General features: G+C 42.0%; 1 protein-coding gene across 1 annotated transcript in view; it reads right to left on the bottom strand.

The window, feature by feature from the left end:
- Positions 1–25,783, bottom strand: part of WDFY4 (WDFY family member 4) — a 144,522-nt gene that overhangs the window by 50,910 nt on the left and 67,829 nt on the right. The window contains exons 40-43 of the mRNA XM_075107505.1: positions 11,377–11,454; positions 10,066–10,269; positions 9,215–9,266; positions 7,642–7,808 (exon numbers count right to left, since the gene is read on the bottom strand). Of these exons, the coding sequence (XP_074963606.1) occupies positions 7,642–7,808; positions 9,215–9,266; positions 10,066–10,269; positions 11,377–11,454 (501 nt within the window). The remainder of the gene's footprint in view (positions 1–7,641; positions 7,809–9,214; positions 9,267–10,065; positions 10,270–11,376; positions 11,455–25,783) is intronic.

Raw genomic sequence — 25,783 nt, 5'->3', positions numbered from 1 at the left:
TACCAAGAGAACTGCTCACTGCTGAGCTCCCCCTGTACGTCAGCACAATCCTGAACAATGTACAATCCAGAAATGAGTTCAAAATTTTGCAATCTGAGTCGGTCTGAAACTGGTAGGACCAGAGGGCTGCAGATCTAACCAGAGAGGTTAGATCTGAGAGGTATTTATATAATAGGAGAAGTGTGCTGGTTCAGAAATCTAGTGGAATGTTCTTGAGAGAACTGTTTGACAAGTATGCAAAGTATCACGAAGTCTGTTTTTTCTCTTAAGGTCCCAATGAACTTACCTCTGCCAAACTTTAAAAGAAAAGGGGTCCTGCATTTTGTGTGTGCAAAAAAGACACAGAAATCGCATTGGTTCTACTAGACCATGTAAAGTCTACATGATGATACGTACAGTAATTATGGTTCTCCTTCGCTTTTTCCTTTGTTCCTACCTCACTAGTTCTGGAACCAAATCTACAACCTTTCTTGCCTCCACCCCAAAATACACATCAACTCACTCAGGAGAGCTGAAGCAGGCCTGCACTGCTACACAAGCTTTCGGTCTTGGATGTCAGCAGAACATAAATATTACATTTGTAAATAACTGAAATAAAATCTTGTTTCTACATTTAATTTTTTTTTACTGAAAACCAAATATTTCACCAACAAAATGGAGGGTTTCATTTTGAAATCACTTGAGTGGGCAGAAAAGGTTGTTTTCATCCTGGGTTTAAAAAAAAAAAAATGAACAACAAAACAAACAACGCTGGAAGATTTCCGTGGGCAATTTTTAATGGAAATTCCTTAAATCTCTTTGTCTTCCCCCTCTAAATCATTGCTAAGAAGAAGGTAGCTGTTTTCCATCACCTCCCTGCAGGTCCCGCAAGAATGCCTGTCTCTGGGTGGACGTGCCAACCACAGAACTCTGAACCGGAGTGCCTGTGTGCCTGCATGCCGTTACGTGGTTAGAGGCACGTATGCTTGCACGTATGCTTGCAGTGAGAATACTGGGGAATTCTGCTCACATTAGCGAACCACAGGGTTTCCTGAAGTAATTAAATAGCAGAAAGATCGCTTCTTCCCAAAAGGAAGGTAACTGAATATTGAAACATCAGATAGTTGTGCAAAATAGCGAAATGGACACAAAACTGAAATCCAGACTTCTAAGAAATGTACCTCAGCAAACCCAGCCCGTATGCCAGAGAGCATGTGTGTGGTTTGGGGAGGCACGTGTATGGTGAAGGGGGCCTACTTATGAGCGCTAATATGGTCTGTCACAAGTAATCACTTTGTTACTCCACCTAAGGCAGGACTGGGGCATGTTAGTAGGCCTTGAGAGGGGACAGAGCATGTACTTCTCTTTCTCAGACCTTAAACTCTAAGCTTCTATCTTCTGGACTATCCAACCAGTAGCAGTCACCAGTGCCAAATCCATTTCTTCAATTTTATGTTATCACCCCCAACAGAATTAAATATATCTGTGCTGTTAGAGATACTAGAGCCCTTGGGCTGAGTCAGTTGTTCTCATTTGGAGATCAGGGCTCATTTTATGCCAGGTGAGTAATAAAGATCTGACAAAGAGGTGTACTAGAGAACCCCCACCAGGACAGTCTTGTACCTACAGTCTTGCATTGAAACACCAAGCAGCCTGAAATTCATATAGATTAAATAAAAACTTTCATTTTCTGTCAAAACAGAACAGAATCCAGTTTATGAGCCACTAGAATCATTAATCAATGAAGCAAACATGACACAAAATAATTGAATAATTACTTTCTAAGGTATTGCCCAAAGCCCGTCATCTCTTAATTGCTCTGTTCATTCAGATGTACAAGGGAATTAAAACTAAAGGTATGGGTTTTTTTCCCTTTTTCTTGTTTTTCAGAAGAGCTGTTTGTAAATGTTCCAGTTGTATTTAAGCAAATAGCCATAAAAGCATATCTGCTCTGGAGTTCAAGAGCCAGATTTCCAAAGGAATTACCTGCCTGAAGACACAGTCAGTCTGTACACAGTTTTCAAAAACGCTGGAGGCGGTTAGCCATCTATTCCTGCAGACTCTAGTAGTGTTAGCACGGCCCCTCCAGGGAAAAATACAATGCAAGAAAATTAAGGTCACAAAATCATGTCACTGGAACACACTTACCCATGCCACACAATCTCCTGAGCGTAGCATTTTTTACAGGATAAGGACAAAAGGATGGCTACTCCAAGTCAGTTCAGAGATCCACCTATACAACTGTCCTGCGTCTTAGTAACAGAAGCTTAAGGAAAGACTATAAGAAAAGTGCTAGGTACAGAGTGATTGTTGATCCTCATATACCTTCTCAGCAACCAGTGGCTTAATGGACTTCCTGAAGCCCCTTCCTCCTCCTCATTGTCACATCTCATGTTTCCCTATAAACACTCACAGCTGTCTTTAATGACTTGCTCAGCAAAAGGTACAAAAACTTTGCACAATACACAGAAAAGGAACGCATTCACTGTATCAGGAACCACGGAGATGAAACCTGCAGATATATACTCCTTCTGCCCTTCTGTTGTATATTGATAAATTCCACGGTGCATCAGCTGTAAAGGACCTGTCAGTAACATAAGGTCAATGTTATTTAGGGCCACAGAGTTTAAAATGACCAGGAGCATGTGAAATCAAATACGTTGCTTTCACAATTTTTGCTAGGGAAACAGATATGTGTTATCATGGTACGTGAGAGCAATATAGGTCTGCCTCTCTGTGCCACTCACAAGAACTTTCCTGCAATGATTGTTAGTTTGCTTGTTGTTGAAGTCTCACGTTACTTTGAAACTGTCACACACACACATCTCATTAATCACAACTTAAGAATACATGACAGGTTGCTTCATTCTCTCCAGCTGCTCAATGACCAAAGGAAACTAAATCTACTTGACCTACTCTTTAGTGGTAGGGGCTCTAGGCTCAAGTTTGATCGCATCTAACTGTTACAAACATGGGATCAATTTTCTTCTGCTCAGACTTGAGTGGAACCATTGTAATGGCTAGAAAAAGGCCTTGCAGTCACAACTTTGCTTTGGAAGACCCAGGACACATTCCTTTTTTGCAGGTAACCTCCACTCACCCTCCCTCCCTTACTCCACTGGAGCAAAAACCACACGTGGGAGGTATTTCTTCAGCATGCATTTCTCAGGCTTTAACAAATTCCCAAATGCTACAAGGAAAGAGTATCAGATATTTAGGAGAAAGTGGGGGTGGCAGAAGGTGGTTCTTGTCTTGTACGTGGTCATGGGCACCGGGACGGCTCTTTGTCCTTTCTTTCTGTGATGAAAGCTGCCATCTGTCCCGGCCCATTGCCAGCCTGAGAAGCTGGCATCCCTTAGCTGATGATAGCATCTGGAAGCCAGTTCTAATAGAATTGTGTTCATACCTCTTGCACACCCAGACTTCTCTCTCTCTCTCCAGGCTCCTCTTAAAAAGAAAATGCTGCCAAAACCTAATATGAACCCTTAAATTTCCCCTTAGGTCAGTTCACTCAAGTTCATGGCATTCCCACTGCTCCCATCACTCTCTCAGGAATAACCACAGCAAAGCTTGCCTGCTCCTTTCCTTGCTGCATCATGCTACAGGAAGCGACTAACTGTTAGGGGACCAGCTGTGCTTGCTTGAGGTGGTAGTCAGGACCCTGGGCATTTGTCAGGAGCTCTGCAGAGATCCAGGGAACAGCTTGACAACCTTAAGATTGAAAGTCATTTTTCGTCAAGGCAAACACCAAAAAAACACACCAAAAGCAGATACGAAGGGGGAATATTAGGAGGTATCTGTGGAGCACAAGTAGCACAGTGAAGGAGCACATCCAGACGAGCAAAGATCTGACTGAAGCTGCTCTGGGGTTTGGGTTTTTTTTTTTTTTTTGTTACATTTACAGCACGAGTCAGACCCTTTCCTTTGCACATAGCAGCACAGTTGTTCATGGAGCTGGGGTAGGGGTGGAGGAGCGTGGGTTAGGGAAGGGGCTTCCAGCAGCCTCTCGACTGCAACAGAAACCCAGATAGGGCAAGTCAGAGGAGTATCATCTGCAACAACTTGTCCTTCTTCAAGTGCTCCCATCTGAACACAGGAAGAGTTTCAGCACTCCTTCCTGCAGTGAGGTAGCCTTCACAATCTCTGCTCCTGCAGCAGAGAGGGAAGAGGAGGAGAAACAGGCACAGAAAAGGGAAATGGCTTGTGCCAAGGACCTGGCTTCCTAATCCTCTGCTTTGACCACAATAGCTAGTCCCTGTTCCCACTGCACATCAGCACATGTGAAGTTCTTTACTGCTGCCTCCTCGCACTGGGATGGAAATGTAACAGTGCTCCCATGAAAACAGGCTGTCTTGGTGCCTTGCGTAGCTGCGCGGTACATGCAATACCCCTAAAACACTGGCTCCACCAAGTGGAAGCAGAGCTGCTGCACAGTTCTGCCAGTCCTAGATGCTGAACCTGACAGCTGCTCCCTCTTTCAGCTGAGCCTGTTTTTTAATCAGCTCCTTTCTCCCAACCATGGATCCCACTCCCTCAAACTGATTTATGCTAGTCCCTTCTATGATTGTCCTTGGCATCTCCCGTGCTCCCTCCAGCCCCTCTTTCAAGGAAACGCATTGTGCCCAGATTTCTTCTAGTTCATGCCCTCTTGTAACTTCAGATTCATGACCCCAGTTGCTTGGATTTCTTACTGTCTCAAATGACTTGCTGGCAAACAGAGGCTTACTTTTCACCAAATTTCAGAGTTTCTACATCAGAATCATTCCCCAAGCCTTCCAACACTTTCTTCATCCCTTACATGCTAACCGCACATTAGCAACCTGGCAGGACTACGTTAGGCTTGTAAAGATCAGGGAGGCAATCTTGCAGTTGGGGGCTCACGTTACAGATATAGGAATCCAATCTCCCTGTCTCTGCTGGTAAGCCAGGGTTATTTAAAGGCTTGGCTCTGGCTTTTGGTAGGCGAGTAGATAGATTAGGTCAGGACAGATTCCTATTTGCATTTCTCTTGCACAATCCTGCAGCAGCATGTTGTGTAACATCACCCACATCGTATATAACCTCTCCATCCATGCCTATGGTGTATACAGTCTCAGTATACTGAAGATACATGCAAAATATAATCTTCACTTGTACACACAAGGTTATACCTCAATGGAGCTTCAGCAAAATGTATAACCAAGGAGCCAGAGTATGATACTTCATTAACTTCTGAGATGACAGCCCTGACAGCAATGCCTGTAAGCCTACACCTGCAGTCTGATATACTCATCTAGTGAATTACAGACCTGTGTGTAGAAAAAAAACATCTTGTGCTTTGGGCACATATACATAGATACTACTTTACACTACTGGAATTACAGCACCAGTTCCAAACATTCAGCAATGAGGTGACTCAATTCCCAGCTTTGAGTTCAAAGTCACATTTTTCCCACGCACACCCAGAGCAGTCCTTTTGCCCAGTGGTCCCTGTATAAAAAAAAGCGACAAAAAAGACACATCTAAAGGCTGAACTTTGCATTGTCTGGGTGATGTTCAAACACACAGAGCATGACTGCTCCCTGATATGATTAGTCTCCACTCTCTCAGGGACTAACCATTCTCAGTACCTTCCTTTAGCCTGTACTCAAACTATAGCCATTTGTTTTCTCCTTCATAGTCCCTTTCTCTCGCAGTCCAAGTGGTAAACTTACCTTGTTTAAATAATTAAAAATATTTTCACAGGAATGCCTAGAAGCATTTTCTAGTCTGTTTTTCAAGAAAGATAAAACAAAAGACTAGATGATATTAGCATAACAATACCCCACCTGCACCCATATTCTCCTGGTTTAACTTGCGGAGGAACAGAGACCGAACCAACAGACAATGTCAACAGCATTTGATCTGCTGCTTCTGCAAAAAGCTGTCTCACAAATCTGAATACATACAAAGGTGTCTGTTTAATGGTAATGCATGAAAATAGCACAGGGTGACATTATAAAAGATTGACCACTTTCCAGAGAAGGGCTAATCCTGTGCTTCAGAAATAAATCTATTATCTGCCAAAGCATTGCAATGACTTTTCTGTGCAGTGCAGTAGGTAAGATGGTTCCAGTTGCCTGCTTAAAGTGCAAAGTGCTCACGAGGCAGCCATTTACAAGGCAGGACCGCGGCGCACTAAGTGAGCGCAGGACAGCTAATGTCACCCCCTACTGCTTTTTTTAATACTTCTGTCAGCTCGGCAACACGGTGACTGCTGCTGGAAAAAAACATGCCTGGCGTTTCTGATGGCTTCCTGCAGAGTTACATGGAGAAGAGACAGACAGCCTGAAGGCTCAAAATGAAATCAGCACACGGAAAACATGCCTCACATTTTCATGCTTGTCTCCTTCTGCTGGGGAGAGGAATTTGGGTGGGGGGAGGAAGGAGGAGGGGCAGGAAAATGAATTATGTTTTATAGACAGACAGTGTACCAACAGCTGTAATAGCATGAGGAAGCCATCATGTTAGAAAGCACAAATTTGAGCCCCAGCCACTGGCAAAGCATCAAGAAAATTCAGCAATAGTATTGAGACAAAAATAAAATAATTATTTCTATATCTATGTATCACAGCACTGTCAAGGCTGAGTTTAAATACTCCAAGTCTGACCCTTGGCTTCCACTATGGAATGCTAACTCTTGGGCCAACAGGGGGAAAGATGCCACTGGAAGAACTGGAAGAAACGGGTGCACTAGACAAGATCAGAGAATAAGGCCAGGTTCACTTCATATGACAAAATGTCTCACAGTCCTGCAGAAAATGGGTATGTGCAGTGCGTATGCAACATCAAGGATGTGATTTGGAGTCACCATTGTGGGGACTATGCTGAAAGCAAAGGGCAGGTTGCTGGCTTTCAAGCAAAGGGATTAAACTGAGAACACCAGACCGAAGTTACTGCCCCCCTAACAGAGTCACCCCTATTTACTCCACAGCTCATGTTGTCCCCCAGCGTTCCTGAACCTCCCTCTTCCTTATGCTGGGAAGAAACCTGGGAGAAGGGCACCCAGTCCAGCACAAGAACAAAGAAGGAACAGCACTGTTTGGACTACATGACACGCAACAGAAGCACCAAAGGGGAAGCAGGGAAAGTCTCTATGTCCTTAGAGGGAAGAATCTGTCCAGTACTCATAGGGAGACAGAGAACAAAAAGGCATGTGACGCAAGGAAGGAGAAACATTTTTTGGTATTCAGCAGGAAGAGGTTTAAACATCACTTAACTAGTAATCTATACAAAATTGGCACACCTTTTCAGAGGTAATAAATAAACTTGATCCAGGCACTGCTCAGAGCATGAGTGAATGTGGGGAAGCAGGACAGGAATTCTGAGTCTCACAATAAGCCATGTCTTAGGCAAATTCAGAAAATACTGTCTCACAGGTGTGAGAATACCTTGGTCACATGCCCAAATTTTTTTCTGTTACTTCAAAGAGTTAATGTTAAATGCTCTTCAAGAGTAAGTCTATGTAGGAGTTCATACAGAGGCTGGAAAATTGTAATTGCTCCAAGGAAACATATAGTGATGTTTACTGTACCCTGAATACACCTGAACCCCAAACTGAAACGAACAGGGAGGCCTCCACATCCAATTCACCCTCTAAAAGGCCATTTCCCCAGTGAACATTTTCTAGTTCATCTTTCCTACCTTTTCACTCTCTGCAAACTCCTGCAATATAATTTGCCTCTCCACACACAGTTCCAGGAAGTCATCTGAATGGAAACTTTCATGTAGAGCAGGGAAGAACGTTAGCTGGTTACAATCCGACCCCTTCTTATCCATCTCCCTTTCTGCTCCATTTAACATCAGCTCTCCTATATCAGACAAAAGAGATTACAGTTTTAGTGTCAACTGGATGACACCAAAAGTATTTGCAATTCAGTCTTTCACCCAATCTGTTCTACCTTGGGAAATAACATTATTTATCTGCAAAAAACAGGCAAGAGACAAGTAAAATCTGTGACTGTTAAAAAAGGATGCTTAGTTCAGGGAACTAAAACCAAGTAGCTGCTGTCAGTCATAATTCAAACTAAATTCCTATAGTCACTGAAGATTCAAACATATTAAACAAAAGCATCTATTCTCATTTCTGCAGTGTGTTGGGCTGATCATCTGATAAGCAAATAGTTTAAAAAAAGGGAATCTGTTCACATACATGAAATTAGGAAAAACTGAAGATGTTAGTCCTTTGGGGACAAGCACTGAGCAGCATCTTAAAAGAACCCAAGAAGGGACAATTCACTCCTATCTTGCCCAAGCTATGTCCCGAGTTTTGCAAATTCATGCAGTGCATGCAGTTAGGGGAGGCATGATCAGCCGCCCTATTGAGGTAGGCTGCAACCACTTTCATGCAGAAACTACCTAGAACATCAATCTTGTTTGGAGTCTAGAACAACAAGCTCCACTCTCGTTTGATTTCTAGGCCCTATCACACTAAAAAATATACAACAATACTGCCTATTTCCAACAGTGTACGCTAGAGGCTTGACTTGGAAGAGCCATACAGGTGGCTGAAATCCACAGCCTTAGACCTGGCTAACATTTCCAAACCCCAGTTCTTTCTCAACATTCATTGTTTTGTTTTGTTTTCTTCTCTCTGAAAAACTATTTACTACTTTACCATATTTCTCTTCCCTCCCCCACATTCTTTTCATGTCTCACATAACAAAAAACCTGGCCTTGAAAAATGAAAAATGTTGACATAATGACCATATTTTGAAAAATCTGGTTCTATTTTGAACACTGAAAAGTAATTTGACATGTTAATCTTCTTGGTCCATGTTCTTGGAAAATTAAAATTCCTGTTACCACTTCTCTGAGCCATCGATCACCCGATTTAAAATACTATTTCAGAGGTTGAACTGCTGTGTCTACTAAAAGCAGGGGAAGTCTGCACTTCTCCTTCTGAGTTTAAGCAGTTAGGAGCTTTCCAGGTGCCCAAGAACACCCAAAGCTTTCATTTCAAGACAGCTTTTTTTGCTTCCATTTCTTTCTGGGGGCAAGAAGAGAGCAACAAATTCTGAAGACAGTTTATACACCACCTATAATAATTGCATCAGTCTTTTCCCAGATGTTCAAGTGACTTTTTAGCCCAGAGGACTGACAATAAGCTTTTTTCACTAGATTAAACTCTGGCCTGGGACTCCATACACTGACTCCAATTCTCTTCGGCTGTTTGTGTCCTTCCTCTTGATGACTTAATTTAATCCTAAAAGGTTACCTGGATTCACTTCAGCAGTGGGGGTTGTTGCACTTCTGTTTGCTAGCAGAACCTGAAAAGAGATTAGGTATGACTAGAGTGAAATATGTAGGCAGGTAAACATAACTCAGAACCTTGTTGCAGAGAAAAAACACAGATTTAGAACTATGTTGCCAATAAATGTCTTGGAAATTCAAATAAACTCATTTGCAAGGACCCAAATGAACAATTAAATGTAGGAACAAATGTCAAAAATTAAGCAAAAGGACTACCATCTTTTCAAAGAAGACCCTGCATCAGGCCAGTTATAGAATAAAAAAACATACCACCCAGTCTACAGAAATCAGCCAGAATCCAAGCTTCTCATAAAAGCTTGAAATGTCCTAGAGATGGGAACCTCTTCAGCTTCTGGTTGATAGGATTTGGCACTCAGACACTATAGAGACAGATACCCCACATATACAGTTCAATGCTTAGTTCAAACCACTCTAATTCCCTTTTTGACCATCCACCAGTTCTAGCAACCCTAATAAATGTAAAACTAACAGGACGGTGCAACCTTCTAACTGGACTCTGTTGCATACACTGGGAAGCACTATACCCATGAGATATTACAAGCAGAAAAGTATGGCCAGGTTATACTCTCATCTCTCTGGTGAGGTCTGATATCAGAAAAGAGGAAAAATCATTTTGTTGCTGCAAAACACATTGCAGGCCCTCTTACTCTCTCAAAATCAGACACGTTCAGTGGGTTCTCTATACATGGCACAGCATATTGATGAGTTGGGTAATGAGAACCAGAGGAAGGAGGCGGGTATAAAGTCACCAGCAACTGTTACAGAAATTGTGCACCTCCTGCAACAGCTTTCTACCTCACTCTTCATTCGCATTGCTGTCGATTGGGTGTTCGCATGCTGAATTCTCCTCCTCATTCGTGAAGGCCCTTCATAACAATCAAGAATCCATCGTGGCTTGAAGGATTGTGATGCACCTCCCCAGGGGCCCCTTCTGTAGAAAAGTTGCTCCTCAAGTATCATCCAGTCCTTGGCTGCTTTGCTGTAACCACACTGCAGCATCTGTGGGACAGAACGACTTCGTGCCACCTTTTGCACGCTCCCCTCCTGCCATCTGGCAGTGGCACCACCCCAGTGATTCTGAGGGATCTACCAAAACTACCGGAGGGGACCACTGCAGAGGGAGCGCTGCAGATCCCACAATCACAGGTCCAACTGACCACTGAAGGTGTGCTGTGGAAGATGCTACTAGTCAAACTAAGATACAGTGACAAATACAAAAATGTGTGATTTTACTGGCTATGAGCTTGAGACCTCTTGAGAAGTTGTACTGGTTGTTAAGGAAAAAAGGACAAAGTCCTCACTTTTATTTCTGCCACTGTGAGAGTGGAATAATTACTTTAAACAAAAGTACTGGTGAGGCCGCACCTCGAGTGCTGTGTTCAGTTTTGGGCCCCTCAGGACAAGAAGGACCTTGAGGTGCTGGAGCGTGTCCAGAGAAGGGCAACAGAGCTCCGGAAGGGTCTGGAGCACAAGTGTGCTGGGGAGCGGCTGAGGGAGCTGGAGGGGTTTAGTCTGGAGAAGAGGAGGCTGAGGGAAGCCCTTCTCCCTCTCTGCAACTGCCCAAAAGGAGGGTGTAGCGAGGCAGGGGTTGGACTCTTCTCCCTAGTAACAAGCGATAGGACGAGAGGAAATGGCCTCAAGCTGCGCCAGGGGAAGTTTAGGTTGGATATTAGGAAAAACTTCTTCACCGAAAGGGTTGTCAAACATTGGCACAGGCTGCCCAGGGAGGTGGCGGAGTCTCTATCCCTGGAGGGATTTAAAAGAAGGGTAGACGTGGTGCTTGAGGATATGGTTTAGTGGTGGACTTGGCAGTGATAGGTTAGTGGTTGGACTTGATGATCTTAAGGGTCTTTTCCAACCTTAACAATTCTATGATTCTATGAAAAAAGGCTCCTGAAGATAAAGTAAGGATCTGCAATTTGACGGGTGAGTGACGCTATACCACACTGCAGTGGTGATGTCAAGAACGGAGTATTGACTCATCAACTCCCCGCATTTCTTTGGGCATGCTACTCATCTCACTTCTGAAATGCCTGATTTCTCATGGTAGTCCAAGAGCATCCTTTCAACAACAGAAAGCTGTTGCACAATATTCCCGTTACTTACCTGTAAGTGGTTCTTGTACAAGGAGGCATACAGCTCCTGCCCGGTTCTTCGGTATCGTTCCATACATGACACAAATTCCTAGAAGAAACATCAGAACACATCACACCAAGGTGCTGCAGGTGAGGGGCAGAAGTAGGCATTAGTTGATCTGCCTTTTCCAAGAATAATTAGGGAACATGGCCTGCATCTGCAAGTTTGATGGCTCTCCAGACAGTACAGTCATGAGGCAATCATCTGAAAGCAAGTCGCACACTTACACCAAGAAGATATACATATTCATGATCTTAACAAGGGTCATTAGTGAAACTACTCAGAAGGAGAAAGAAAACCACAAATAAAATGTAAGGCTCCTCCTTTTGGAGCTGAATTAGTTTGTACTGCAAGTAGCATAAGGGACAGTTACGTGTTGTAGAGGTCCCAACTGAGGTAAGGATCCAGATTTGTAACTATACACCTGCTCCTTGCTGCATAAGCAGAAAGTGCAGACAAAGGAATGGTCCGTGTGCCCTTTTTGCAGACAGGAAACCAATGGCTTCAAAAAACATTTTTGGGATTCAGGAGCCTAAGTCCTCTGGCAACCAGTGCCTTCGAGTATAAATAACATTGTTTAACAGGATTGTGGTGCAGAGATGTCTGAGCTAGCTGTAGAACTGGAAACCTGTAGAGCTGTACTAGTGCAAGACGACACACATAACTGCTGCTGCTCCACTACACAACACAGACATGCCCTAAACTCAGGTGTTTCTGGAAATACGTGTTTTCCAAAGCAGCCTACAAAGCAGACAGAACTTCCTTCTAGGATGCACTAGACTCACAAAACAGTGAACCCACATTAACAGTCATACATTTCATTTGCTGTTTTATTGGAATGAACTTCTCAAGCTAAGGGTTTCTATGCAAGCACAAGACTAGTGAACTGCTGTCAAGAGATTGCAAGTTGCGTTCCCCACTCTGCAGACAGATTGTTATGTGATCTTCAGCAAGACACACCATAGCCCTAAACCTCTACCGATCCAACCACAGAACAGAGACTATAATACTAACCTCAGAGTTACACAGGCTAAGATCATGAATAATGGTCCAGTGGGGTGGAATCCTTAAACTCATGGAGTAGGGAAATGAAATGGGTTTCATTCTCTTAGAATCATAGAATTGTTTGCATTGGAAAAGACCTTTAAGATCATCAAGTCCAACCATTAACCTAGTGCTGCCAAGTCCACCACTGAACCATGTCCCTGAAATACCACATCTACATGGCTTTTGAATATCTCCGGGGATGGTGACTCCACCACTTCCCTGGGCAGCCTGTTCCAATGCCTGACAGCCCTTTCAGTGAAGAAATTTTACCTAATATCCAACCTAAATTTCCCCAGCACAGCTTGAGGCCATTTCCTCTTGTTCTATCACTTGTTACCTGGGAGAAGAGACCAACACCCACTTTGCAACAACCTCCTTTCAGGTAGTTGTAGAGGGTGATAAGGTCTCCTCTGAGCCTCCTTTTGTGCAGGCTAAATAGCCCCAGTTCCTCCAGCTGCTCCTCATTGGACCTGCTCTAGACCTGTCACCAGCTTTGTTGCCCTTCTTTGGACACACTCCAGCAACTCAATGTCTTTCTCATACTGAGGGGCCCAAAACTGAACAAAGTATTCAAGGTGTGGTCTCACCAGTGCCAAATACAGGAGGACAATCACTTCCTTAGTCCTGCTGGCCACACTTTCTAATACAAGGCACTTGGGCACACTGCTGGCTCATATTCAGCCAGCTGTTGACCAACACCCCCAGGTCCTTTTCCACCAGGCAGCTCTCCAGACACTCTTCCCCAAGCCTTTAGCATTGCATGGGGTTATTATGACTCAAGTGCTGGGGCCAGCATTTGGCCTTGCTGAACCTCATACAATTGGCCTCGGCCCATCAATCCAGCCTGTCCAGATCCCTCTGCAGAACCTTCCTGCCCTCGAGCAGATCAACACTCCCACCCAACTTGGTGTCATCTGCAAACTTACCGAGGGTGCACTCGATTCTTTCATCCACATCATTGATAGAGATATTAAACAGAACTGGCTCCATTACTGAGCCCTGGGGAACACCACTTGTGACTGGCTGCCAACTGTTTTAAACTCCATTCACCACAACAATTTGGGCCCTGCCATCCAGCCAGTTTTTTACCCACTGAAGAGTACACCCATCCAAGCCATGAGCATCCAGTTTCTCCAGAAGAATGGTGTGGGAGACAATTTCAAATGCTTTACTAAGCCTAGGTATACAACATCCACAGTCTTCCCCTCATACCCTAAGTGGGTCACCTTGTCACAGAAGATCAAGCTAGTCAAACATTACCTGCCTTTCATAAACTCATGCTGGCTGGGCCTGATCACCTGGTTGTCCTGTATGTGCCATGTGGTGGCACTCAAGATGATTTGCTCCATAACCTTCTCCAGTACCGAGGTCAGGCTGACAGGCCTGTAGTTCCCTGGATCCTCTTTCTAGCCCTTCTTGCAGACAGTGTCACATTTGTTAACTTCCAGTCAACTGGGACCTCCCCAGTTAGCCAGGACTGCTGATAAGTGATCGAAAGTGGCTTGGTGAGCATTTTCACCAGTTCCCTCAGTATCCTTGGATGGATCCCATCTGGCCCCACATACTTGTGTCTATCTACATGATGTAGCAGGTCACTAACAATTTCCCCTTAGATTATAGGTGCTTCATTCTGTTCCCCATCCGTCTCCCAGCTCAGGTGGCTGGGTACCTGGAGAACAACTGGTCTTACTGTTAAAGACTGAGGCAAAAAAGGCATTAAGCCTTTTCCTCATCCTTTGTCACTATGTTTGCCCCTTCATGCAATAAAGGATGAAGATTCTTCTTAGTCCTCCTTTTGCTGTTAATGTATTTATGGAAACATTTCTTTTGTTGTCTTTTACAGCAGTGGCCAGATTAAGTTATAGTTGGGCTTTGGCCCTTTTAATTTTCTCCCTGCATAACCTCATGTCATCTTTGTAGTCCTCTTGAGTTACCTGCCCCTTCTTCCAAATGTCATAAACTCTCTTTTTGTTCCTCGGTTGCAGCCAAAGCTCTCTGTTCAGTCAGGCTGGTCTTCCCCACCGGCTCATCTTTTGGCACATGGGGACAGCCTGCTCTGTGCCTTTAAGATTTCATTCGTGAAGAATGTCCAGTCTTCCTGGACTACTACTTACCTACTCCACCAAAACCCACAGGTTTTGGCTCACGAGGTTTACATAGCCAAGACCTTTACACAACACAAACCAGAAAATTTCAAACAGCAACCCCTATCTGAGCCTCTCTTTTGAAATGGTCAGCAGAAACATTATTAAACTCAATGGAATCCCTCAGGTACCAAACTAACATCATGTAAATAACAACAAAACACCACTTAGAATACTCACTATCATACTAATTCCTCAAATTCACCTGTTAAACTTTGATTAAAGACAAGCTTGCAGCTTTGAAAATGCTAGGTTTGTTCCCCCCTTTCTCCTAGCCATCTATGAAATTCCGAGTCCCAAAAAAGACTTGAAGTAAACCATTTGTTCTCATGACATTTTTTTGCCTGTTCAGAGAGACAAAGGATACTGAAAGGCTGTGTACATAGCTGAAGCACTGAACAACTGCTGAGTAAGCTTCTGGCTTGTTTTATCTTATTGCATGAAGGCAACTGAAGAACCAGCATGGGATTCTGCTTTAACAGGCTGTCCAACACTCATGAGACTGTTCTACAGTCTTGTAACTCAGACTTTCCTATGCAAACACAAGGATAGCTGCTCTATCTGTTTCTCTCCTTGCTCAGTATCTCTTCATGTGACTGCTGACAAGTAGCTACTGGGGGAAGTTCAATATCACAGCCTTCTTACTAACAGTCACAGATAAAAAATTCTCCTGTTTGACAGTGTATTTCTTGGAAAAAGATTCTAGCTATCCTGTTACAACTACCTGACAACACGTCTGATCTTCTGGGCGTACTTGCTTTAAAATTTTCCAAACCAAAAGCTCTCTGAAAGAACAACCTTTTTTTTTTTCCCCCCTGAAGTCAATGGTACAGTGCACTGGGACTTGTCTCAGGATGACACTCCTAATCACTACTGAAACAAACAGAATCCCAAAAGTCACAGTATCCAACTGAATCATAAATATCTTTTCCATGTGCCAGCTAAATGTGTATGGAGGACGCAGGCTTACTTGAACACGATTTTGAAGCCAAAATAAGATTGCTTACCCTTTCCAGGAACTTACAATAGGTACAACAGAGCCATGAAATGAAGAAAAGAAGGAAAAAAAGAAATAAAAAAATAAAAGGAATTAGAATGGCTGACCGTTAATGGCATTACAGAGAATGGCAGAAGTATCTGTTCCTTTGATAAACTCCTGAGGATCAGTAGTGACAGAGAAGGCAGAAGCTGTTCAGAGACTATACAGGAGTGGTTAGAGTGCCCCCAGTGCCAGGCAAAGGCTCTCATGCCCATGAAAGCTTCCCTGACAAAGGTGAGATTGCTGAGAGTCGATTGGTGAGGCTAAACTGGCTGTGAATGTCCCAGCCTCTCACTACCTAAAGCCGTGGATCAGATGGGTAACTTTTAAATGCATGGACTCTGTGCCACGCTGGCAGTGATTCCTCACAGCAAACTGTCTAGCTGCTGCTTGCACTGTGCTATAATTAAGTTAACACGCAAGGTCTATGTGGTGTGCCGATTACTGCTGGCTGCCAGCCAGGTCTGCACCCCCGCCGTGAAGTCACATTTATTGGTGTTTCCCTGCAGGAAGCTCCTGTTTTACACTGATGAAAGTCATTACATTTTTGTTTGTTTAAAGCATCATTAAACCTGTAATCACAGTTGTGGCCTCACAAAACTATTCCATAATTCATATAAAACTCCCATAAAGGCTGACCTAGAAAGCAACAGCATCTCTGTGCTGTTGAGCCAGACTCAGTAGAGAAGAGCTGAGATCCCAGCTCCATGTGGACAAAGGGTAGAAGCCATTCAGAATATACAACCAATTCCTCCAAGTATTAACAACTATTTCAGATACCCACAGGCTATTCAAGCCGAGCCAGTGCTCTACTGGCAGCTGTTTCAAAGTTACTTATAGTCTGTATTTCATTCATGGTCACCAATCGGACCCCTAAGGTCAAAGCCCACACTGGAAAGATTCTCACTGACTTGACTCACAGCTCCTAGCCCTTGAAATACATGAAGGGGCCTAAGAAGGAAAAATTTGCTAGCCACGTCTAGTGAACTGAAGACTAGCCACTTTGGCTTCCAAATGAGGTACAGCTAACCATCCCCAGCCAGAGGAATGTGTCTCTGATCGTCATCCCCACAAGAAAACCATCTGGTTGTAAAACGAAATGAACAGTTAACAGAATTGGAGATCACTGTGATTGGAAAACCAAACCAAACCAAACCCAAAACACACCAAACCACAAAATCCTCAAAACAAACCAACAAACCAAAACAAAACCAGAAAAAAGATACGCAATAAACATGGAGAATACAGACCAGGCTATTATTTACTCAGTGTTCAGTCAGAACAATCACACTATAAGGCTTAATGAACAACTAGTGCAAAGAAGCTGCAAACAAATGAACAGTTTCCATTAAAAATTGTAGGTGGCAACTCTTTATGCAGGAGATTAAATGTAACAGTGCCAGCTTAATACCGATCTTGAACAGAAACAATATGCCAGCTTTGATAATATTGTGTAATATCATATAAGGTTTGAGTTTCACATTCAGAAAAGCAGCTGTAAATGCAAGAAATATGACCTGTGTTCTAGGGAAGAGCAGACCAAAAGGCGATATTGATCCATCCTGGCCTAAATATCTGAGTATGATACCATGGTTTAAGTCTTTTTCATGCAGCCTTCTCTACTTCGCAGCCTTAGACAATCACATTCTAAGTAGAATCAGGTCGTTCTGCTGCCTCAGATTCCCCAGCCAATATTTAGAGCTCGAAAAGGTGATGGAATTTACAAGCTATTTCCCTACTGGAAAAAACAAACCACAGAATCAAAAACCATTTCTCCTCTTGCTGCATGGAGACCTCATGCAAATAGAGGAGAAAATTATTAGGACTGGGGAAAAGGAAAACCAGCAAGGAGAAAAATGCTGGCAGAGAAATTAGCATGCCAAAAAACCCAGAGAGTGGATATTCTATAATTTCTTTCAACTAAAGCAATTGAAACTCTGCTTGCAATAAGAAATAGTTGAAAAGTAAAAAAAAAATAAAAATATTAACAGTTCTCTGCTGAGCTCTAGAATGTTTTATGTCTAATTTTTTTTTATATATATATACACCCCTCTCTCACTTAACACTCCTGCACCCTATAAATATTCAGGCTTGCCATAATAAACTCATATTGCATGATACAGACGCCACATATGCCATGGTTCTTTCCTAAAGAAACATTACGTCATTGGACCTCTGCGCTCTGGGGCTTTCCCTGGGGAATTAAAGTCTATGTGTTGTATTACAGAACACACACGCACACAACAGTATGTGCCAAAACTCTTAATAAATAAAAATAAACTTCAAGACAAGGCTTGGAGGAGCCCAACTATCCAGATCCCTCACTGTGCCAAGGGAACAGTCCCATGGATGATAGCGAGAATACCCACACACGTGTTTTGAAGCATGTGTTTTAATCATCTGTTGTCAAGGACTAGAGCTAGTGATATTAGCCTACCACTTTAGCTCTTCTGAACAAAACAAGTATTATAAATATTAGCACATGCAGTAAAAGCATTCATACAGCATCGCAGATATAACAAAAAATATCTACACTTATACAGTGCTTTTCACCAGTACGTCTTGGAGGTCTTTATGAAGGCGGTCAAAGTCTTTAGCTTACAGATGGGGAAACTAAGACAAATGGGTTTGTGGAACATCCTGCCACTACGACTTGGTTGCGGGGAAAGGGAGGTTGGTGATGGGGCAAAACCCAATCTGAATTAATCTGAAACAGCCTGATAAGCCCACAAAGAGGGTGTCTATGGTGACAGCATGCAGTAGCGGGAGGGGGAAAACAATTTGACGAACCCTTCTACTCTTATGCTCCCACTGTCAGATCATATTCTAATATAGCGATTTACCAAATATTAGATCTTGTATCACAGGAAGAGTCCACATACCTTATTCTTCTAACGTGAACTTTCACATTTCTACATGGAAGGCTTTTTGATCTAATTACAGTTTTTCAAGCAATCACTAGGTTTTTAGAAGGTATTCCATGGACATAGAAGAACAGAACAGCAGGTGAGGAGCTCTTAGGGACACAAACTGTACGGAAATGGCATACGTGACAGTGGCAGAGTTTGTGCATCGCAGAAACAGATTTCACGATGGTGATTCAAGAAATCACTGTGTTTCAGATATGTTTAGGCATATACTTCACAACTTTTGTATACAGGTTGTCTGCTATGGAAGCACTTGGACCTTGGAAGTGGCGATTAAACATGCTTAAAACCTCTATGTGTGATGACTACAAAAGAGGGAATCTGGAAATTAGCATCGTTATAATGAGAAAAATGACACGATACTAGTGTAATACACTCTTCCTGTCTTAAATCAAAGAGAAAAGCTGCATTTTTGATGGAATAGAACACAAAGAAAATGCCGTTTTGTAAAGAGCAAATTGGTTTTAGTTAAGTATGTATTTTCCAGCAGCTCAACATCAAACGGCACCCACCTGTGGTGCAGCATTGCTCCTCTCAACAGCCGTGTATTCCAGCTCTGCCCTCTGGACTGCATGGACCCTAACCAGTTTGGATCTTCTGTCAGTGATGATGGGACTTAGGAGGAGATACTTTCTCACAAAAGAAACTGATTTTTGCAGTCACCATCTAAAGCCAATAACCTTTTTAATGGAAAATTCCGGAACCACTATGAATTCCACAGCTACAGAGCTAGGTTGTCAGCAGTTTTGAACCTAAACTTTGAGGTGTGAAAACTATCTTCTTTTATTCACTTCAGTTGTTACGCTGCTCCTTCCACACATCTAACTAGAATTTCCCCTCCTGACATACACAATTAAAGCCCAGCACTTCTGGTCCTTTTCTGCTAAGTCACAGAGAATAAATCAATCCCTTCTTCATCAGCCTCACAAGCAGAGGATAGGATTACATCTAGGACAGCAGTTTTACAGAGAAGAATCCGAGTGTTATAGTAAATTACTAGAGCTAGGTGAAGTCTCCAATTCACCATCTGTTGTATTCGGATACAGTGACGAAGTGCATAACATCTCCAAGTTTACTACTGCTACTCAATCTAATGCAATGAATCAGAGACCAGGTACGCGGCTAACCTGTGCAGAGTCACCCATTTTGTGACCAAACTACTTTTCAAATAATTGACTTTGAGCTAGGAAGCAAGCAGGTTCATTTCACAAGAGGAAAAATGGTTTCATTAGTCACCAGATAACAAGCATTAAGCTAAGGCAGATAACATTTTCCTTAGCAGATCAAAGACCAGTTTGTCCTAGTCCTTAGCATATACTCTCCACACTGAGGGTTGTTTGCAGGCTCTTTTGAATCACAAAATTATTATTGCCGTGTGGATTTTATTGCTACTTTGCCAAAATTCATTTAGTTTTTCAACAGACTGTAGTTCCAGCAGTTAAGTGCTGCATGGAAGCTTTGTGCTTCAACCCGCTAGGAGGCTAATGCACAATGCCAACTGCTCCTAAGGATCATGGATGGATTCCTGGCATCGCCAGTTGGTTGGGGAATAGCAAACTTAATGAGAAAAACCTCCATATTTCAGTGCATCATAAATGTACCCACGCACAGGGGTGGGTTTCAAGAGGATAAACCCAGAGTATGGTGTACATGTGAGGAGACTTCCACACTCTATTTATCAGCTAAATTCAGGCAGCACAGAAGCAGCTCTACTTCTATAGCAACTATATATATATATATGTGTATATGTCCATATGTGTGCATACACACACTCCTTCAACAGATGATACTACTGAAGAGATGAATTCCTGGGAGAACAGATAACTTCTCTCCTAATGGCAAAAAAAGCACAATGGGAGGTGAGACGTGTTCTTGAATTCTACCTCTGAGAATGACTTCTGTGACTTCGGGATAATTCGCCTAACCTCCTGAGGGCTCAGTTTCCATCCTGTTACAGCAGAGGTATTAGCTTTTACCTCTAGCAAAAGTTGAAGGTCAGACTTTGGCATTATAGGGAACAACAACAGGGCCTCTTCTTTCCTTCACTTGTTTTTAGTCTCCATTTTCCTATTTCTATTTAAAATGGTGATTTTCTATGAAGTCCTACAGGGGTATATAACTTAGGGCTTTATTACGTAGTATCTCAATGCATGTAACCGAAAGCCTTATGCGTTGGTGTTTTCTGATTACATCGGAATTGTGGCTTCTATTCAAGAAAAATGTGCACTTCTAAGCCTCCAAAGAAACATCTCTTCCCTGACCTCTAAAATTACCCATTTTCCTAAAAAGACACACATTTAAAGGTGATAAGATTAATTCTGGAGTTTTTCAGTGCCTGTAGAAAAATCCTGGATTCGACAGGCTACCCTGCAGCAGAGAACATGGATGTAACATGAGAGGCAAGGATGAGAACAACAAGAATTGAATGGTCACAGCCTTCAGCACAGGTCAGCATCCTATACTCATCTTGCAGGGATTTCTCGGACCTCCCCTGATTTCCTGTTCTCTACTTGCATGTAGCACCATCCAGTTTACACTCAGGTATCTTCAGTCCCCGCTGTCTGATAGAAACTCACACTTAACTTCCTGGGCACTCAGACTCCTATGTGCGTTCTGTACTGCTCCCTGCATGAGACAAGACACCATATATAATAAACTCATAGCTTCTTGATAAGCAAAATTGGCCATAATTCTTCTCCTTATAAAGATTATTAATAATAAATAGCACAATTGAAAAAAACCATTATTTGTCTTTAAAAATAGAACAAATATGGAACTAAAAAAATAATGAAAAGTCATTTTCTTGTGGGAAAACTATGGATGAGAATGTTGATTCCACCCAAAGTTTTAAAACAGAAGTGTGAGTTTGATTCGGTTTAAATTGCCACTTCAGGCTTTTGACTCAAACAATCCCTATAAAGCATCTTAATTAAAACAATTTCTTTCTGTAATTATTATAAGATGTCGCATCAAAATTCCAGAAGAAAATGGACATATATGAACCAAGAAAGATGAAAAATTATTTTTCTTTCATTAGATTCAGCAGAGAATAAAAAAAGAATTCTGTTTCAGTTGCTAGCACTTGTTTCTAGGGTTCCTCTGCAAACAAATAAAACTCTGATTTCATCCACATTAACACCATTCAACTCATTTGGCATCATCTCTGTTATGTGAAAATAAAACTCTGCAACCAGCAGCTCTTGAAAGATGAGATTTCAATGCCAGCAGCTTTAAACATTAAACTCCACTCACTGAAATCCTATATCCAAGCTTAAGCCTGAACCAGAGACAATCTCTAGCTTGGAAGACAAAAGTGTGTTTAAAAAAAATATGCAGGAAACATAAAAGAAAACATCTTTTCATACAACGTATAATTAAATGAAGTATGTATAATTAAATGTATTAATGTATATAATGTATAATTACATGAATTAAATTAACTGCAACAGGACACCAATGAGTTTAAAATAGTTATCCACAAAAGGTTTGGGAAGAGATTATTTATTGTATTCAGGTTTAAGATGAAACTGATACTAATCAAGAAAGGAACACCTTTGCGAGGACAGATTGCCTACTGTGCATTGTGCCGTCACTCACCGTCTTCTATACAGCCAGTATTGGATTTTTAGGAGACAGACTGTAGGGTGAGCGGCGTGTTGGTCTGGGTCAGCCTAATAATTTGTATTCATCATCACACAACCCTTACATTCCACCTTCTCTGTTGAACAGCTATCTTCAACGAAGGTGGAAATTATTCCCATATATTTCAGAAAGTTCAGTGATTTGTATTACATGAAATTAGATAGCTCTGCACTTTATCTTTTAATGTAGTTCTTATCTTATTGACCTGTTGAATTATTTCTTTATGATCTTGTAAACAATCAGAAAATGATAAATGAGCAGTGTGTCAGATATCTGCTTAAGAGGACATAAAAATTGCTTTGTTCAAAGTTGAAGAAACTTTCTCCAGCTTGGTGCAGCTGTAATTTAGCTTTGAACCAGTTATTAAACAAGACAATAATATTATAATGGAAATTGTTTAATATACATCATTAATAGTAAAGTGCCTGTTTTCATTGAAGTAAAAAAAAAAAGTGTGCTATGAGCAGTTTTGAAATGATTATTTGATTCCAAACTTCCCTTGTGCATTTAATGACATGCTAATTTACATTTTAATTACTTCCTAAGAAATCAAAGCATTTGTTGACAGAAGAACATAATGTCAACTTCACGGTGCACTGTTGGTGGATAGTTAATGAACTTAATTAGATAATTAGTGATGTTAATTATCCTTCTATTATGAAGATAAAGATGCTACACAAATGATGCACTTTTCAAAGAAATGTCATTATATGTTTGGGGTTTTTTTAACTCAGTTAACTTGAAAAGCTGATAAAAGACCAACTGAGTGCCTGGTAAGAGAAATATTTGTTTAAATAATAGTGATTATGTTTCAAATATTTTTATCTTCTTCATTTCACCTACCATGAACTGCTAAATTGAGCTTGTCCCTCCTTCATTGCAAATTAGCAAGCTTTTTTTGTTCAGCCCCGCTCTCCCTCCGCTGCCTCACGTACCTCCCCACTGAACTCTCTGCTGTGGTGGCTCTACTACTGTTTGAAAACCCAGGCTGGTCAGCATCAGCCTTGATCTTACAGTCATTCATTGAAAGATGCTATAATAATGCAGGAAAGAGGTAGCTAGTGTTTAAAGGCACTGGTCCACTGTTTAGCTCTGGGTTCAGCTGCTAGTGTTGCCACTGACATTTTGGGTGATAACAGCCAAGTCTCTGTAGATTCACGTCCATCAACTTAGGATAAGGCTTCTTTCCTGCAGAAGTCAAAACCCACAGACACACAGCATTTGGAGTTAATGCTGATTTTACGTCCTGGGGTTGAGCCTTCTGTGCCCTGACAAGAGCCTAGGAATACATCATCAGCCTTCCAGTTCAACGTTAAACACTTCTGCTTGAAAAGCCTTGTTTAAATCTACCCTCTAAAACACAGACTTTTGCACACAGGCATCTCGCCCAGGAATTGGTGAGTGTGATCTGTACGTATTAACTTAAAACAGATCATTTCTCCCCCTTCCCCCACACTAAATGCAAAACCTGTAAGATGGCTGCAAAAAGTGCGAAGCAAGACTGACGGCCAGGAGTGAATGAAGCCCCAGTGCTCTGTCCCGATGGACTCGTGTGTGGCGAGAGCCCTGCCCCAGACAGGACTAATTCTGTGCCTGTGACAGGACTAGCTGATTATGTGACGCAGCTAGTGTTTGTACTAAGTAAGTCAGTCTTAGTACTGTGCAAAACACATTAAAAAACTCCTAAGTGTTATAGAGATTTACATTTCCAACATGGAGGGGATTTAAGCCTGGGAGCTAACTCCCTCTGAAGTCAATAGAAATTTTATATTTAAATACTTCCCAAAATACAATGCATTACTGCCACAGATTAATCGCTAGAGATACTCGTATCCTAGCCATACTTATCTTAAAAATGAGTGTTACATGTGAAACAATTTAAAAAAATTTTTTTTGCTGACTGTGAAATTTGAAAAGATTGTTCTTTTTCGTGTAACAAATGAATAATTTTCTGTAACAACACCACTTTTAGCTGCTGGCCTGAGAGAAAATCCTGGTGAACAAACAAATGAGAAACCTAAAAGTTTAAATTTCTTATAAATCTAAAACTAAAGAAAGTACTAAAGACTTTGAAATAACACGCTGTTTGAAACATGCCTCAGCCTTTCTCAGACTTCAGAAGAAACATTGAGTCCTGGAAGAGATTTGATTCTTCCTCTTGGGGATCTAACTACAGAGGCAGGACCTGACAGAGCTTTCAGTGGAGCTTGCCCGAGGGACATTTGCTATTACTTTAACCAAGGATATCTGTTGTTAGGGAACTATGCAGAATTCCAGTGGTCCCTGGTCATATCACTATCTTCTTGCTCAGCAATAAGGTAAGAATATACAACCCACTTTCCTAAATGAGTTAATGAACTTGCAGTTTCTTTTCGGCAGGTACATCAAGACTGCTTAGCTGTCAGTGTAAATAAAATACTACATTGTAAAAAATTAAAAGAAAGAATTTTCAACAGGAACTGAAGTAGATTCTGTGTCTGACAATGACTTAAGTCTCAGCCAAGAGGTCTTTTCTTGGAGCTCCTGAATTCAGAAAGTTATCCACAGAGACAAAGAAGGCGCTCTCTGGCAGATTGATGCAGTTATCTTTTACAGATTTGCTGTGGGTTTAACGATCCGCCTGTTGCTTACAAAAGTAAGCACAAGAGATGGGCTCTTACTACAAAAACAACTGAAGAAAAATTAATCACTCCCAGTCAAGCCAAACTTAGGACTTTGTATTTTCTGGTTTGTAGAGCTACACCATTAAATGGGTTAGTTTTGCTCTTAGCTCTTATGACCTTGCATGCACTGAGGGCAGCAGAGCAGAAACCAAGGTATTTATTAAATTGTTCAAAAATCTTTAGCATTCAAAGGTTGCATTCTCCCAACTTAACTAGGAGGAGTTCTTTTGCAATGGACAGAGAGGCAAAACCAGCACACAAAGGTCAGATGCTGGCTCTTCATCTATAGCTGTCTTCACAAGCGTATATTTGCTGACCAAACTCCTATGATGAAGTTCATGGGTTTGCAATTACAAGTTAGAAGGTCTCTGTTAACATCTTCATTCTGAACACTGGGATTAAAAAGACCTTTTCTATTTCATTCTCTCAAGGGATGTGGGCCTCTGGCATAGAGGAATGCCACTAATGAATCAAAACAAGAGAGGACAGGCATGATCAGGCCTGCTGTATAATTCAGGAGGCTCTGCATTGCTCGAAGGATAACAACTATATCTACAGTCCTGAGGCAGTGTGTCTTATGGTAGGTAGAAGTATGCTGCTTGTACCCTTGCTCAGGCACTCATCCTCAGGAAGAACCTCAGGACGCTGCATGGTAGAAGCTGTTGAGTGATTCACAATTTACTGAAATATGATTGTTATAGTGGTCCCTTGCTGCTTTTGCAGCTTGCTGAAGAAGACAAAAACAATCAGTCATTGCTAATGTAAAAATTAAATACATATCCTAGATTCTGACAGCCACATTGGAGGGGGGGATTGGGGGAGGAAGGGAGGAGAAAGAGCAAGAGATCAAAAGGCTCACTTTGAAACAGGAAAGTCAATGATTTGGAAACCTTTGGCACCATATTCAGAGGCTTA

Source organism: Phalacrocorax aristotelis, chromosome 12, assembly GCF_949628215.1.
Source record: "Phalacrocorax aristotelis chromosome 12, bGulAri2.1, whole genome shotgun sequence".
NCBI classification, from domain to species: Eukaryota; Metazoa; Chordata; class Aves; order Suliformes; family Phalacrocoracidae; genus Phalacrocorax; species Phalacrocorax aristotelis.
Note: the sequence above shows the minus strand (reverse complement) of the source record. Positions and strands in the feature narration are given on the sequence as shown.